The sequence below is a fragment of the Halichoeres trimaculatus genome, unplaced genomic scaffold (genome assembly GCF_033239565.1).
Source record: "Halichoeres trimaculatus isolate MK-OKI-2021-1 unplaced genomic scaffold, fHalTri1.1 fHalTri1_scaffold_13, whole genome shotgun sequence".
Classification (NCBI taxonomy): domain Eukaryota; kingdom Metazoa; phylum Chordata; class Actinopteri; order Labriformes; family Labridae; genus Halichoeres; species Halichoeres trimaculatus.
This window is the reverse complement of record NW_027437191.1, coordinates 33,031,778-33,049,966: the sequence shown is the minus strand read 5'-3', so window position 1 is coordinate 33,049,966 and position 18,189 is coordinate 33,031,778. Positions and strand designations below refer to the sequence as shown.

The window sequence follows — 18,189 nt, the reverse complement described above, 5'->3', positions numbered from 1 at the left end:
TCACTCATTTTGAATTTCCTACGCTGCCTCACAATCCTTAGAGTACAAACAAAAGAATTACGATACTTGATCAAACTTACACGAGGCTAAAACCAGCGCCCAAAGCATAGCTTGTTTACATTCCCCACATAGAGCTCATACAACCCCACTTCAAAAAAAATGAACTATCCCTTTAATCTAGACTGTTCATCTTTATATTCCTAAATCACTTTCTTAATTTTTATACATACTTTTAGTTTCTATTGTTTTCTCTTTTTCTAACGTACATATGGACTTATAAATTATTGACATGTTCTCCCTGGGTTCGGCCCCATACTTATTGTCTGTGTAAACGAAATAAACAGGGAGCAATTTACTACATGGCATTAAAAAAATGGAATGCTTGATATTTTAATTTTTTTTTGCTACTCAAGTGTTTCATAACATTTCAAAGCCTGAACCACCAGTTTGAAATATAACTCCAGTATTTTAGATCCGTCTTGTGGCACTAAAGTATCATCAGCTGATGGGTCCACAAAGCAAGCACTTGCCTGGTATCGTGAAAGATTCGCTTCATGAAATCTGACCACATGCTAAAAAAAAGTACCTTCTGTGGCACAGTCTGTCCGATAGTTATGTAATTAGTTGTTTTAGGTTCCCAGAGAAGTCCCAGCAACTGTCAATAACAGGAGTCTACATAACCAATTTAGTTTTTATCATCTCATTCATGACTGCAGTTTTTCACATTGTGCAGTTATTTGGACCTTGAGTTAACGTTCATTTGTTTTGGGTTCACTCAGGGAACATCTGCAGATCCCCCATCGCTGAAGCTGTCTTCAGGAAGATGGCTACGGATGCTGGTGTTGTAGACCAGGTAATGTAATCATCAATGAATGATTTTGCTGTTATTGGCCCAAAATAGAATAGAATAGGGTAGAATATATTTTATTTATCCACCATTCAATCCTAGGGATGCACCGATCCAGCTTTTCTGGTCCTGATACCGATCCTGATCTGACATATGGAATTACTGAAGTTAATATTCACTTAAAGTGTTTGAATGTTTAACAACAGTTTTGTTAAAAAATGCTTCAGAATTTACAGAAATGACTATTTGATTGTAAATTTTATACCTTGTAGACTGAATCATAGTTTAGCCTCGGTGTCGAGTTTGGACCGATCCTTTCCCACAGATACCAGATCCAGCTTTGAGGGACTGGATACCAAGATCGGATCAGTGCATCCCTAGTAAATTCAGGATATTATCACCAGGGATGGGTACCTTAGATATTCGAAACGATACGGTACTGATGCCTGGTACCTGGCAATCAGCATCGGTTCTCATCTGTACCAGGTTTTGGTACTTTTTGTGTGTCTATGTGGTGATAAATATTAATTTGTTTGATAAAAAAATCTAAAAGTTTTTCAATTTAACATCTTTATTCTCAGTATATACATTTTCAATGCTGTGTTCATGTCCAGCATGGAAAATCACCTGCTCTTCCACTCCCTCACAGGTACCTAAACATGGTACAGTTTGATTTTACATGACTCTGTACTCGGTACTACAGACGGAAATCGGTCAATACCTATAAAGCGCGTTTCCACCAAGCAGTCCAGTGCGGTTCAGCACGGTTTGGTGCAGTTAAGCCTGATACCGTTTGTGTTCCCACAGCAAACTGTGCCCTCTCGTGGAAGGCGGCGTGTAAGTTGGATGCAGAAAGCTGCAGCTGTTAAATAATAGCGTAACGCCGTAGCAGCGTGACAGAGTTTACCCCTCTAATAAATCCAATGGAGAAGAAAAATGTGACACAGTAAACAAAGAGCAACGATGGGAGACATGCAGCATTTTGTCCTCTCTGTGGTTGGCATGTAGCTCTTTGATACAAAGAACAATCAAGTTTTGTTTCAGAGAAGTCTGTGTGCCGCCAGGACGAATGCAGCTGCTGTCGGGGTAAGTGACGATTCTTTTGACCAATCAACGGTCTGCAGTTTGTTGCTCCCCCTTCTGAGAGCGGATCAGTTCAGTCTGGCACCCATATAAAAGAGTCCCAAAAAGTAGGACGGCTCGTCTCAGGCTCGTCTTCATCTGAAAATGCTAAAAAGCAGTGAAAACTCAGTGAAAAAAGTCGTTTACTCGGAAACGCTGATGACTGAAAACGCAGTAGTGAGCACCCCAGGCCTGTAGGTGGTGCTATAACTGTCTTGTCCAGAAGCCGCTTTTGTGGGTTCTCCACTGAAGTAGAGTTGAGCCGGTTATCTGGTGTATTGGGGAATACAAAGTTAAAAAGTGGAGCAACAGATGCAGATTTTGTTGAAAGACAGCCAGCAGATGCAGCAGATTGAACAGCACAAGCACAACACGGTAGCCCGTGACGATCGTACCAATGGTACTGTTGTCCTGTTGTATGCGCGTGTGCAAAGCAGACTGTGACGTCAGCGTTTCCACTGAAAACGCCGGCTTACTGTTTACACGGCAACAGTGTCGGGAGCGTTTCAGAAAAATCCTACTCTAGAGGCCGTTTTCAAAAGTTTGCCTTTTAGGTCAGCTGAAACGCCGTTTCTGTGTAAACCTGAGGTTGAAACTCAACAAAACTTGCGTTTCACCCTAAAACCGTTGTCGCCTAAACGGCCCCATAGTTATTTGGGGATCTGTCCCGGGATAAGTCAGTGGAAACGCCACAAAATGTGCGCCGTACCGAGACGAACCAGACACTTGGTGGAAACGTGGCTTTAAACTACCTAATTTGGTACCCATCCCTATCTTTTACCACATAAACATACAAAAGTACCGAAAATTGGTACCACTCAGTACCAATACCGATTGCCAGGCACCAGGCATCAGTACTTCGTAGAGGTTGACCGATATGGGTTTCTTGGGGGCCGATGCCGATGCTTTCCAAATTTGGGCAGCCGATGCCGATATGCATAGCCGATTTTTCCAATTTGATATTCAGGCCGATTGTTAAATAAATATATATTTATCACATTTTTGTGAAACGCAGCAATTTCTGAGCAACTAAAAGAAATCTATTACAACAAGTCGTGTCCAGTCCTCTGAACATTTATTCAGCTTTCAAAACAATGACATATTTGTCTGAGTAAACACACAATGTAACAAGCAGTAGTAAACATTCACACTCTTCTTAAAATGTCAAAAAAGAAATTTAAACTTATTTATATAATTTGAACAAAAGTATGTAATGTATCCAAGTGGTTCCACAAGTTTGAGGTGCTCATCTTTTTTGTGCCTGATCAAAAATTGCGTCATTTTATACAACGGATCAAAAATCGGCTTTTTAAAGAAAATACGGCCGATGGCCGATAGAGACAAATGTCCAAATATCGGCCCGATATATCAACCGGCCGATATATCGGTCTACCTCTAGTACTTTGTCGTTTCATATGTGAAAGGTACCCATCCTACAGACGCTGCATTTAAGATACCCAACAATCTAATTATCATCAAAAATATTTTTACATATAAATTCAAAAATTTAAATTGAAACATTTTGAATGTTAAATTCTAAGTATTTAATTTGAGACTCAATATTTTTGTGTGATAAGGATGAATATGCATCAGTTTCAAGGTTCTTTAATACATTTATTGGGTTCATGGGTTTTATTGTTGAATTCTATTAAAGTTGTGTAAATATATCATGCATTTAGTTAAAAGAATTCACAGAGTAAGAAAATATTGATGAATCACAGATTTGTGTTAACTGTTTGTACACACGATTTAGGCACAAGTTTGTAAATGAGTTTTGTTTTTTTAATCTGAGTTTATTGTTTTTTATGTAACCAATGGTCTGCTTTTACAGGAAAGAGACGGTAACTTGATATTCCTTTCTTAGTTTATCAAACAACCAAAACCCGTTTAGTCACTTAACCGAACGATGTCCAGTAAAACCTTCTGCACTAAACAAAAGCTGGAGTTGACATGAAACAGGAAAGTCCCCGCAACAATCAGAGCACTGAAAGGAGGGAAGTGATAATGAAGCTTTTCCGCACAGTTTGTTTCTGTTACAGCCAAAAGGGGGTGGGGGGTGAAGTGAAGTGAATGCAGACAGTTAAATGCAGACTGTGACGTGTCACACAAAATAAATCTGTAAATAAGTCAATTAAACATTTTGTGGGGTGAAAAAAGCCTTGAGGCCTTGTTTTTTGGGGTTGTTGATTCCTGATGGTGTAAACAGAAGTAAACAAAGCAGCAGCTGGAGATAACGTGGTAAAAGTCTCCTGGAAATGCTCTTAACAAACTGAAAAGATGCTTGTAAATTTAATCGTAACTATTTTGGTGATTTTTTATTTTGCTCTTAAGCCTCATCAAAATAGTTTGCAAAAAAACAAGTCATGCCTTCAAGCTGGAACTATCAGTGCTGAACTTCTGACCTGGTAATGAATTATCTTAATGGATCTTTAAAGTCACAATATCATCCTTTTGGGGCAGTATCTGATCACTTCAGACAGTAGAGCTCCTTGTTAGAGATTATTTTCTTCAGCCGCACGAGATATCACAAAAACAAAAAGTGACAAAAACAGTCATGAACCTCAACAACTTAAGCATTTACAGAGCATGCAATCTGCATGTTAGAAATATGGGGATACGGCTCAGTGCTATCCCATCCCATTCGTTCCAGAAGATGTTTATGGGGTTCAGAAACTCGTATTGGCAGTCGTATAGACTCAAAGAGTTTCGTACGTTGCTGCTGAGGTCTGCCAGCGGCTGTGAAGGGATGCAAAGATGGTTAAAGTCAAGGCCGGAAATCTGTGAGAGGTATCCTTCAAGTTACGAGCTTGACAGTCACGTTTTATTAAAAATTGGTCTTTGCTGCATTACAAAAAGCTTTGATACGTCCTATTTAAATCTCTGACATAAAATTAAAGACAGAAAAGTGCAAAAACAAGCGCAGCCAGATCCAGAACTCAAGGATTTATGGGAAAATTAACGGAGCGTGACATGGTTTTATTGACTCAACGCAAACTTTTTGCTCCATCGCTTCAGCATGCAGGGTAATTGTAAACAGAAACTAACAGTACAAAGTGTTTCACATGTTCTTTTCTGTTTTAATTGTGAACCAGTTTGTTCTGGTGTTAAAGCCTCTGAGCGCGCTCTGTCACGTCACCCACCGCATTGATTGAACCCCTTTCGCTGTGTTGTTGTTGTCCCCCACCCTCTGCTCTGCCCAGTGGAGGATAGACAGTGCCGCCACCTCCACCTATGAGATAGGAAGCTCTCCGGACCACCGGGGTCAAGCCTGCATGAAGAAGCATAACGTGCCCATGAGCCATGTGGCCCGGCAGGTATGATCACCCACCTCCACGCCGTAGCTAGAGTTCCTCTTTTTGTTCTCTGTTGTTGCAGTGGGTCATAGACAGCGGCGCCACGTCCGACTGGAATATAGGCAGCTCACCGGATGACCGCGGTCTGGCCTGTCTAACCAAGCACGGGATTGAGACGAGCCACAGGGCCCGACAGGTACAGAAAGCTGTCCCGTGGCTCCTCTCGGCCTCTCGGCTCGGCGATGTTTGTGTGTATCAGTGTGTATCTGTTGGTAACATGATGCCTCGGAGACACAGAGGCTCTCAGTGATTTCTTTGAGCAAAATGAGCTCAGGTTGAAGAACTGCTGATCCGCTGAGAGGAGAAAACTTCCAGGATTCAGATATTTTTTAACTAATTTAAAACCAAACAACCAAAACCTTTGATTGAGGAAGGAGAAATAACCGTCCCATGAACCGTCTGCTCGCATGTGACAAAAAAAAAAAAAGATAATCAGGAGGAAAATATCCACAGTTTATTTTAATTCCTTTTACTGCTTGAGTCATGAGGATTGGTTGCACACACTCTGAGAGAGAGGTCAACCTCAGTTGGTTTCAACACTTAAAGAAGGCATTGGTCTGTTTTTGCTGACTCTATACGATACGCTTCAGTAATGTTACTTCACAGGAAGTGATGAGCTGAATATCAGCGTGACCACGAGTCATTGCAAGCGTGAGGTTGATGGCTGAGTGTGAAAATAATGAAAAGTGAACTTTTAGTGAATCAGCTGATCTCAGGTGTGATCACACTTTGATAAAACAGATCTCAGTCACTTACAGTTTATGTAACAGTGTTTCAAACAGCTCTCTGAGCCCTTTGTTCTGCGTTTGAACTGGAACATAATCTCTTGGCATACTAGTTACTTTTTGTCCCTTGTTTGTTTTAAAGTCCTTATCTTGTTTTTCCTTTGATTAGTTATTTTTTTCTATGCTCTCTATGCCTGTAGTTAAAAGGTTATTGGACAGTGGATAGTAAGGCTGGTGCGTTATGCTATTCTCGCGATTCGATTCTTTTATGATTTTTGGGACTTTTAGTTTTTTATTTTGACACCAGCCCATGGGAAAAAGTTAAATGATGATAATGTCTACAGACCATATCAGGAGCCATATTTTCTCATAAAATGCACATCATGTGAGTCAGAGAGATACATTTCCCCCTCTGCTAGAGAAAAGTGGAAACTTTTTTCCAATCCACTTTATGAACAAAGACTGAAATGAAGAATTTGAATTTGAAAAATATTTTTTTTGATAACAAATCTAAATTTTGATATTGTCAAACAAAAAAAAATCCTGATATACTGATTTTCAATTTTTCTGGCACCTCTAGTAGATGGGGTAGGGAACAGGGGGAAAGTTATTTTTATTGCACTTTTAAAAACCAGAGTTTACAAAGTGCCTTGGTGACAGTCGGGACATAAAAACAAGAAAGCTTCAGCACAAAGAAAATAAAACAAAAAGTCTAAGTTTTTTAAAGTTATTTTTACCCCTTAAGTTAAAGGTAATAGGACAGTGGATAGTAAGGCTGGAACAATACGCTATTCTCGCGATTCTTTTACAATTTTTAGGGTACTGATTCAATTTAAACTGCGATTCTTCAATTTTTGCGATTTTTAGTTTGCTATTTTAACACCAACCATGCAACACCAATTTGATTTTTTAATGATTTTTGGTGTACTGATTCAATTTAAATTCAATTCTTCAATATTTACTGTATTATCCGCACTACAAGGCGCTTCGGAGTATAGGGCGCACCTTCAATGAATGACCTATTTGAAAACTGTTTTCATATATAGGGCACACCGCATTATAAGGCGCATAGAATAGAAGCTACTGTAGTGGCTGGGGTTGCGTTATGCATCCACTAGATGGAGCTGCGCTGAAGGGAATGTCAACAAAACAGTCAATAAGTCAGTCAAACTCAGGCTACATCCACATGGAGCCGCACATTTTCCTATCCAACCATTTTCTGTGCCGTTTTCAAAAAAAGTGCGCTGTAAAGATAAAGCCGTTTCTGCCGTCCAGAGATCAGTTCAAATGCCAGACCTTTGGGGGGCGCTGTATTGCTCTAACAATAAATAAGAGAAGAAGCCTGGGCCAGCCTGTGAGCTAATGTTAGCACTTAGCAGAATTCCTCTTTAGAGGTTCTCACTGCTTACCCGTTACTCCGGCGACGCCCCCTAACTATGGTAGGGGTATATAAGGCGCATCGGATTACAAGGCGCACTGTCGGCTTTTGAGAAAACTGAAGGCTTTTAGATGCGCCTTGTAGTGCGGAAAATACAGTATAATTTTTGCCATTTCTAGTTTGCTTTTTTAACATGAGACCTTATGGAAAAGTTAAATGACGTTAACGTCAACAGACTGTATCAGGAGCCCTGTTTACCCATAAAATGCTCATCACATGAATCTGAGAGAAACATTTCGCCCTCTGCTGGAGAAAAGGGGGAGCTTTTTTCCAATCCACTTCATAAACAATGACTGAAATTAAGAATTTGAATTTGGAAAAAAAAAGAAAACAGGGTGAGAGTTATTTTATAGCACTTTTAAAAACAGAAGTTTACAAAGTGTTTTGACAACAGTCAGGTCAAAAAAAGGAAGCTTCAACACAAAGAAAATAAAACAAAAAGTCTAGTTCAGACCAGATAGTCTTAGGAATATTGTAGTTTCATATGACAAATGAACCCAGACAAATCAAAAACCAGCAGTTTATAAAATGAGACAGTGAGAAACAAAATAAGAATTAAAAACATCAATCAACGAGATTAAGAAAAGGCAATAAAAAAGGGTTGACAGCAAAAAACAGGACAGAAATATAAAAGGGCAATATTAAAGGTGTTAGTACATTAATAAGATAATAAAAGTGTGATAAAATGATAAATAAGAGATAAAACAATAAAAGGCTGACACAAAAGTCTTTGTGTTGAAGTTTCCTGCCTTGGTTGATAACATCAACTGTCTCCTTCCTACAGTTGATGTTTTTCTTCAGCTGTCCTGTTAATAATAATAAAGGTTAATAAAGGTCATGATGCCTGGAAATAACTGAAGATTTTTGAGACTTTAACAGAAACAAGGTCACCTGAGGTGGAGTCGACTGTATCCACACTCATCGACCGCTTTGTGTTCAGTGTTAACTTTGGCAGCTGTTTCAAATTTAGACTCAGGCTTTTGATGAAAATACCTGAAAGTTTGAGTCACATTTTAGTTTTTTTTTCCTTTTATGGCTTTAGTTATCAAAAAGTCAGGTTTACTTGATGAACATTTTCTTTTAACTTCTAATCAAAACATTTTCTTTTTAAATTCTTTCTTGTTGCAGTTCAGAGATAGTTACTAAAGGTGTACCAAGTGTTTGATTCTGCCAAAGTCATTATAATTACCGAAAACTAACAAAATAACAAAAACAAGACAGAAAAAAAGTCTTGTCGAGTCAAACAAAAATGAAAACAAGGCTTTACAGAAAAAACAAAAACTAACTTTAACTCTATTGTGAGTTAATACATACACACATAATCTCACTATTTTGAGTGGATATAAATTAATACTTAAACTAATGAAAACCAAACGATTGTAGCATGTTCAAACGCTTAACTAGAAAACCTGCTTTAAAAACTAATTAAAACTAAACTGAAATTGAAAACAAAGTAAAAATAACATAATCCACAACATTTCACTCTCTCGTCACTTTTTTTGTTTAATATTTAATAATTTAGCCTGACCTCTCCTCCGAGTGTAAAGCTGCTGATTGGCTGGAGTCAGGAAAGATTATACAAAATAGTGACCCTCACTCCAGGTCAAGTAGAAGAAAACATTTTATCTGAGGACACTGTTTTTAAATTAATTTCAAATTAAAGAGCTACACAATGCAACCACTGTTTAGTGGTTAAGCAATAGTCCTTAAATGAACCGGCAGTGACGGTCTCACTAAATGTGTGTAACTGATCGTTACAAGAATGCATTTGTTGTGTTTTCACAGATTAGTCACACAGAAAGGAAAATATCAGGGATTATAAATGTTGGATGGTGAATTCATCACGTCGTTGTCTCGCTAACGAAAACAAAACATACGTTAGCTTGAGTTTTTATCGTCATAGGAGTATTTTAATTCACCAGTGTTAAAGAAAAATGAGTTGTTGACGAATCGTCACAATTTTCTTCAATGTAAATCAGATTACTTGGTTGCTTAAGTGAACAGCAGCTTTACTACATGATCATCAAACGCTTTCTTTGAAATAAAGCCACATAAGATGGCATAACCCATAAAGATAAGATCATTTCTGCTTTTCTGTACTATTTATGAACTCTCAAACTAATTGATTAACCATGAATATATGAATGAATGTACAAGGTAGTGTTTTTAATAGTCCCTTCAATCAGTTAGGGGATATAACACTGTGTTTTCCTTGAAGTACTCGGATACCATCAAACACTTTCTACATCTATTTTTAAAATATTACATCAGAGCATGGTAGATATGCCTGATAATATACTTTTTGGTTTTTTTGAGGTGTCGATTTAATTCGATTTAAAGACCATGTGGAAAAAGTTGACTAATGATGATGATGTCTTTATCAGGAGCCATATTTTCCAAAAAATGCACATCACATTTGAGTCAGTGTGTAGGATTTATTCAGGGAATCTGACATCTCAACTTTTTTCCAAACCCAGCTTAAAAATAAATAAAGACTAAAAGGGAGATTTAAAGTTGCTATGAGGAGGATCTGTTTTAATTCTAACTGCAGCGCCACCTTCTGGCCTGGAGTCTCACACACATGTAGCGCTAATGTTTGAAATGTGACAACGAGCTAACATTGTAAGTTTGTACCCTAAGTCAGAAGCCGTCCATATGTAGTGCTATCGGCAGCCGGGTGCTATGGCGTATCTGGAGGCTAACATGATAACAAGCTAACAGTCTGTTTGTTTAGTAGTTTAGTAGCCATCACTGGGTGCGTCTCAATGCGTTAACTTCGTGCTTCCTCCGTCCTATCTCCTCCACGACACCGGAAGTACTTTCCCATTCGCCATTTTGAAGACTGTCTCAAAGCGATAATTGCGCTCAGAGGAGAAAGGAGAGAGGAGAGAGGAGACTGATTGGAGGAGCTATGATCGAGGAGACACGAGCGCCGGCTTTGTGGAAGTCTTTTCACTGACAGACACGCCTCCTTATAGAATATCACTCTCTGATTGGACGCTGCAGCAGCTCAGACTTCACATGAAACTTCACAAATACACAACGGAGTTTAATGAGAGAAAAGACGAGCTGAGGACAGGCACGGAGGATGGTTCAGAAACTGATCATAAATCTGGTAATTAAGTGTTCGCTGTGAGATTAGAGCACAAAACACTGAACACAACCATCATCAAATCAATATAATCAGAGGATTAATACAGAAAACTGACTGATCACTAATATCTTCCTGAGACACAATAAGGTGGGTCATATTGATAGTAATATAACCCACTTTTTTTGATCGTGAACTCTGAAGCTTCAGAGTTCACGATCAGATGGGCTCAAGATAAAGGATAAATAATTCATAAATAATCTCACAATTACGCATTTTACCGGAAAAGTGATCCATGAGCTTCTAAACAGCACACAGAATAAACAGAGAGCAGGTTTTCTTCATGGTCACGTGTGTGTTTAACTGGTTAAAGGAACAGACAAATCTCTGTTACTGTTTCTGTTTGGTCAGAGTTATTACAGCGCACATGCCCAGACGCACAAACAGCTGTTAGAGCTGACTGACAGATGATCCAGAGGTGATCAGCTGATGCCGTCATCACTGAAACTCGTCGCTTCATGTGACGCTCCGAAGGTGAGGATGTCCCATTGCTCTAAAAAACAATCTCCTCCATCCTCTCTCCTCTCTTTATTTCCTCGCGTCTCTCCCATGCATCTCTGGTGGGAGGGACTAAGACGCAAGAGAACGACGCAAGTGGAGGAAGGAAGGATGGAACTTTGGAGCTTTGAGACGCACCCCATATGTAGTGCTATTGGCAGCCTGGTGCTATGGTGCATCTGTAGGCTAACATGACAACAAGCTAACTGCCAGTTCGAGCAGTAGTTTAGTAGCCTTCTATATGTAGTGCTATCGGCAGCCTGATGCTGTGGCGTATCTGCAGGCTAACATTACAGCAAGTGAACTGCCAGTTTGTTTGGGAGTTTAGTAGCTGTCCATATGTAGTGCTATTGGCAGTCTGGTGCTATGGCGTAACCATAGGCTAAAGTGACAACAAGCTAACTGTCAGTTTGTTCAGGAGGTTTAGTAGCCATCCATATGTAGTGCTGTTGGCAGACTGGTGCTGTAAGATGTATCTGAAGGCTAACATGACAACAAGCTAACTGCCAGTTCAGTAGTTTAGTAGCCGTCTTTGTGTAGTGCTATCGGCAGCCTGGTGCTTTGGTGTATCTGGAGGCTACATGACAACAAGCTAACTGCCAGTTTGTTCAGGAGGTTTAGTAGCCATCCATATGTAGTGCTGTTGGCAGACTGGTGCTATGGTGCATCTGTAGGCTAACATGACAACAAGCTACCTGCCAGTTCGAGCAGTAGTTTAGTAGCCTTTTATATGTAGTGCTATCGGCAGCCTGATGCTGTGGCGTATCTGTAGGCTACATGACAACAAGCTACCTGCCAGTTCGAGCAGTAGTTTAGTAGCCTTTTATATGTAGTGCTATCGGCAGCCTGGTGCTGTGAGGCGTCTGTAGGCTACATGACAACTAGCTAACTGCCAGTTTGTTCAGGTGGTTTAGTAGCCATCCATATGTAGTGCTATCGGCAGCCTGGTGCTGTGAGGCGTGTCTGTAATGTGTAACGTTAGTGAACCTTGGTCAAACACAGATCTCTCTTCTCCCTTCTCAACTTCATTAGCTGGCGTGGTGTTGTCATGGAGACTTAGATGTGCTGTAAATCAATCCGGTCCTGCTCGACTTGATTGGGAAGCTACAACGTTTCTAAATAACCTTTATTGGTGTTGATAATCTATCAAGATCACTTAGAAACTCCTCATAGCCCCTTTGAATAAAAAAAAAAGATCTTTTAACAGAAATTATAAAAACAAAAAAAAACAATGACCTGTTGTCAAAGTTAGATGAACTCAAGAAACTGTTGCTGGTTCGGCTACTACCAAGATATTCCTACTTTTTACTCTGTTTCCTTTTTTGTTTCCTTGCATCAAGGGTTGACGAATCCCTAAACGTTAATTAATACAGTACTGCGTCCTTTCTTAAGATCTTTCTTGTACTTTCTATTTGTTACTTAAAACATTGAGTAATTGTTTGACCTGCAGTCACTTTTTACTGAAAATACAGATTTCCGCTGAATGAATTTTGTTCCTTTTAGTCTGGAAAATATTTCTAACATGTGTTTGATCATCTGTGAAAGCGATGAGGTATTTGTTGACCATGCTTTTTGTTGTGCAAAATGATACTAACAATGGTGTGCATGGAGTATTGATAGGGCCACTAAATCACGGTCTCACCTCCTAGCATATGTTTCAGATCGGGAGCAGGACTGAAACCACACCAAGCTGTTTGTCCATGTAGGGCCTTCAGCCGTACTCTCTGCTGGCTGATCCTCACTGCAACTCCCACTCCCCTGTGCCCTCAAAACACTCTTTTCATGTTTCCCTGAAGCTCTTGGGGGGTTTCACCCGCTGCTTCAGATCTGCTGTCTCGTTGGTTCGTCTCTCTGCGAACCGCTCGGTCAGACCCTCGTCTAATCTCCTCAAAGCGAGGATGTGAAGGCTGAAAACCTTGGCTTAAACCCAGCAAATCCAAACCCTTTCCCTTTATCACCACTTTTGTTTCTATCACTTGCTTTTGCTCCCACCCTTTTATTTTTTCCTCCGTTTCCCCCTCCTCCTCCTCCGTCGTTTCACTCTGTGAACTTCTCTGAACTCCTGATGCTGCCAGTATCCGAGCGGACTGCCCAAGTGGGAGACCGCTATATCTCCACGTAAACGAATGTGTTTGTTTATAACATCAAACATGCTCCAGAGTGATCTGTGATAAATCATGTGGAGTGTTTAACGCCTTATCAGAAAATGCCAAGCAGACATTAAATTTCATTCTCATCAAAACGTTATCATTGAGTCAACATTCAGATCCAGTGTTGCCAATAATTGGAGTGGGACATAAACCAGAGACAGCCTGGGGTTGTTTTGCTGCTGTCGCTACAAAGGGTCGTATAGTTTTTATATCTGCTTTAAACAAGTGTGTGGTGTTATTATTTACAGCGAAGGTCTATTAAACTGTCTGAATTTAAACAGTTTTACACATAAGATTGAAGAGTCTACAAACACAGGACATCCCAGAGTTATTATTATTAAATCTGTGGGTTTGCTCCAGGCATTTATCCCTAATCCAAACAACAGCTTTCATTTACTGATGCAGACAAATCATTCACTACCACTCAATTCTAACACAACTGTCTAAACTGTTTATTAATTAACCCTTAAAAGGTATTCTATGTATTAATCAGCTTCTACAGCTTTGTATGCATATTTTAATGAGCCTAAAATAGATGCAGCTTGGTGCATACTAGCCAATAATAGCTTCATTTGACTCCTTTACAGGGCTGAACAATTTGTCCAACTTAAAATGACATCGCAATATAATAGAATGCAATTTTTAAACCCCAAAAGAAAAGAATTAATCAAAAATGTTTAATGTACATAAACTTGGAGGAAATATAGTAACTTGTAATCACCCTTTCTTAAAACCAGCAAAAGTCAATACCCTTTTTTTTATAAATGATATTTGTATTAATTCATTTCATTTCATCATGTGGGCCTGATCTACAGGAAAGAATTGTTTATATGTTGACAGCATCCTGATTTATTGCTTTTGTTAAGTAAATAATGCAGACGATAACCCCCCAATAAATAAACAAACAAATAAACATATAGATAAAATAAAATTGAATGAATAAAAAAATTGAAATAAATAAATACAATAAAATTAAAATATAAGAAGAATAAAATGAATAAATAAAATTGAATTAAATAAATAAAATGAAATAAATAAATAGAATTTGATTAAAAAAATAAAATGAAATTAATAAATAAAAGTAAATTAAATAAGTAAAGTAAATTAAATGAATAAATACAATAGATAAAATAAAAAAAATAAATTAATTAATTAATGAAATGAAATAAATAAATGAATAAATAAAAATTGATAAATATAATTAAATAGAATGAATAAATAAAAATAAATAAAATAAAAACAGGCTAAATCGCAATCTCAAAAGTGGTCCAAAAAAATTATTATTTATACGTCCCCGAATCGTTCTGCTCTTCTCCTAAACAACACATCTTTTAACAACATCTTAGATTGTTATGAGCTAGCCGACCATCATGAGTAAGATAATGTGTCAGGCATACGGGCACAGAGAAAGGTTAAAATTTTATTTCCTTTAAATGCCCAGACGTGATTTAGCTTTCACTTCTTGTCGTACTAGTTTTAGTGTTTTCCTTCTACAGTCCCTCCAGGATTTAGCAGATTTTTTTGGATTGTTGCGGCTGAAATGGCTGATTTCTCAGCAGCTTTATGAAGAAACTGTGATGCATGTTGCAATGTTAACTTCCACCAAGGAGGTTGTATTTTTGCCAGAGTTTGTCTGTTTGTGAACAACATAACTCAAAAAGTAACAAACAGATCTCAATGAAATTTTCAGGGAATGTTCAAAATGGGATAAGGAAGACGTGATTAAATTTTGGAGGTGATCCGGATCACCGTCTGGATCCAGAACTTTTTTAAAGGATTCTTATCATTCTGAGATAGGGCCGTTTTCACCATATGTGTATATAACTCCACCATTAATGGTCGGATTGCTTTGCGAAACAATACAAGACAAGGTCACCATAATTTCTGACAGATGTTAGAGTAGGATCCAGATCCTGCCAACATTCTGGATACTGAGATCCAGAATATGAAATATGTACTGGGTCATCATAATTTTCAACACTGAATTGAATTGCAAGAATCGCATATTGTCCCAGCCCTAGTAAATTGGCACAGTTTCAGGCCCTGTTTGCACGTTTCACCCCAAAGCGTGAACAGATTTATTCTTAAAGACTCTTTTTAATCATTTCACAGTTAGTTTTCTTCATTGTAACCCTTTATTATTTTACCTTTTAATGTTTTTCTTGAAACTCAACATTGATTTACATCTTTTCAGATCACGGCTAAGTCAAAAAAGCCAATATTTGCAAAAATAAATGTGCTTAAATAAACAGTTTAGTCACAGTACCTTGTTTTTCTATCCCCACACAATGTGAGCTTTCACTTTTGAAGCTGTTAAACTTGTGAGATCTTCCTCATGAAACGTGGTGTGACTGATTGCAGGACCTGTAGGCGCCTGTGAAGAGGCTGAAGGTTCAGTGCTGCAACTCATCCTTACACAAACAAAGCTATGTTGGGTCAAGCTGTTTTAAATTTGGTGTTTTGGCCTCAAAACTCTGTATCCTAAACAAATGGGTGATGTCATAGACGCTAGGTTAAAATGGTTATATGGTTATAATGGTTATAACTTTGGTGAAAAGAGGGCAGCAGTTGGTGATAACTGTTCTCTGTGAGGATCAGACCCTTAGAGCTGCAAGGACACAAACTAAGCTTCAGCTCAGTCATAATACACATCTGTTTATCTTTCTATTGCTATTTGAGTAACCACATCTGTCTGAGGCTCTGAGTGTCTCTTCCCTAACATCTGGGTCGTAGCAGGAGATTTACTCACGCCTTGTTCCTCTCATCGTCTCATTCTCTCCTGCTTCACTCACCACCTCCTTGGCATTCCTATATGTTGACTCTGAAAGACTCTTTGAATCCAGGAGGCTGATTTCTTTGTTGTCCCTGCTCATTCTATTAAATCATCATTGAGGACATTGAGGGTTTTGCAATGCAGTCTTACATATGGTTACAGATGTGCAGCTCGGATCTCTTTCTCAGCCCTGTTCTTGGTATTTGAGGACTATTCTGCTGATATTTCTGCAGAAAGAGTGGCTATACGGCATGAATTACACAATAAATTCACATGTGGAAAACTTACACAACAAAACGACAAACCACCTTAACTGTTCTTTAAGGTGGCCCATGATAAAGATCACATGTCTAAAGTCTTTGCTTCCTGATTAAACTTTGGCCCCTAAAAACTAAACTGCAGAGGGAAATTAACATTTTAAGTTGGATGGCACACAACTCAAATTTATACCAGGATGTCTGGATAACAGATTGAGACAAATAGCGGTATGACAGCCATGTGCACAATAATGGATGGAGGCAATTTAAGACTTTTTTTTTTTAATTAAGGAGGGAATTCAATTCTGAAAAATGAGATATCTGAAGATCAAGACATCAAACTGGGTTTACTGAAGGAATAAAATAGATAAATAGGTAATTGTAACTGTGTAAAGCGTATAAAACAATGCAAAGTGGTTTCAACCACTTTGTTGCTGGGTTAGCATGGTTAGCTTGTCCATCTTATTGGAGATAGATCTTACGTTCCCAATAATGATGGATGGAAGGACAGGTCCATGTCGTCACTTCTAAGCTCACACCTGAGAACCAGCACGTCGTCCTCACCTCCTTCTCCTCACTTTGTGGGGAAACATCTGGTCTAGCACCAGTTAGCATTGACATGCTACAGGCTGCTAACAGCTGATTTCACATGTAAACAATGCAGCCATGACTAGATGTAGGATCTTCAGAAAAACACGGGAGCAAAAAAATATAAAAGACTGAAGACAAATGGACCACACAAAGTAATGACCCACTCCAAATGTAAAAATGACAAAAAAGAGACGAAAAAATTACAAGAAGCAGAAAAAGAAGACAGAGCTGCTGCAACAGGCAGCCACAACCAACAGGGCGGCGCCTAAACATTATGTTAAGTATAGATAGGAAAAGGAAAGTATAACTCAGTTATCTACTGAAGATTGGCAAAATGTAACCTATCCCCTATGAAAATGATGGCCTAAGTCATTTTTTCAAGTTTTTGGGAAAATACATAAAGTTAACCATTCACAGAGCATATGATATTTAGTACATTGTATGTCAATCATGTAATTTTAAAGAATTAAGTAACTTAGGCCAATTTTTCTAACAGTCTAGTGTGACACAAGTAAATTTAAATTAAACAAATGTCAGCTACACCAAACTTGTGAGGAGGCAGTCTCTTTTCTCACTTCTCCAGGTCTTTTTGCTGGATTTTTATATTGAACTTAAACCAATTCCAACATCCAGTTTCAACAACTTTTTGAAACCTGACCATTAGCTGTTCTTTAATTCCATCAAGCAAACTCAAAATGTTAATAACTCACTCCCGCTGTTCATCTCTCTTCTCTGGCTCTCAGCGGCAGCTCCAATCAAATTCAAAGCTCTTCTTCTGGCTTACAAAACATCAACAAGAACAGCTCCTGTCTACCTGGGGTCCCTCACCCAGGTCTACACTCTTTCTCGCCCTCTACGCTCTGCTTGTGAAAGACGCCTGGTGCTCCCAGCCCAGCATGGCTCCAAATCTCTAGCCAGACTCTTCTCCTCTGTTGTTCCCAAATGGTGAATGAATTACCTAACTCTACACAATCCACAGAGTCCCTTTCTACTTTAAGAGATGTCTGAAGACTCATCTGTTCAGGGAACACATAGACCTTAATCTGATCCTTCTCCTCTTTGTCCTTAAGGGTAGATTGTGTCAAGGTCTCAGACCAGCTCTTAGTGAAATTCAGACCTGGACTGTTTGGTCCACTTTCAACGCACCACGCTGGTGCGGACTTTCCATGCAGGTGTGAATAGACACAAACGAACCCTGGTGCGGACCAAACAACCGGACCGAGACCCACTTTTTGAGGTGGTCTCGGTCCGCTTCCAAACGAACTCTGGTGCGGTTCGTGGTTC

At 38.9% G+C, this 18,189-nt stretch overlaps 1 protein-coding gene across 2 annotated transcripts in view; it reads left to right on the top strand.

Moving 5' to 3' along the window:
- Positions 1-18,189, top strand: part of acp1 (acid phosphatase 1) — a 32,637-nt gene that overhangs the window by 4,897 nt on the left and 9,551 nt on the right. The window contains exons 2-3 of one of the 2 annotated variants that reach the window (XM_074685276.1): positions 780-853; positions 5,345-5,458. In XM_074685276.1, the coding sequence (XP_074541377.1) occupies positions 780-853; positions 5,345-5,458 (188 nt within the window). Of the gene's footprint in view, positions 1-779; positions 854-5,169; positions 5,284-5,344; positions 5,459-18,189 lie in introns of both variants that reach the window. The other variant, XM_074685275.1, reaches the window with a different exon arrangement.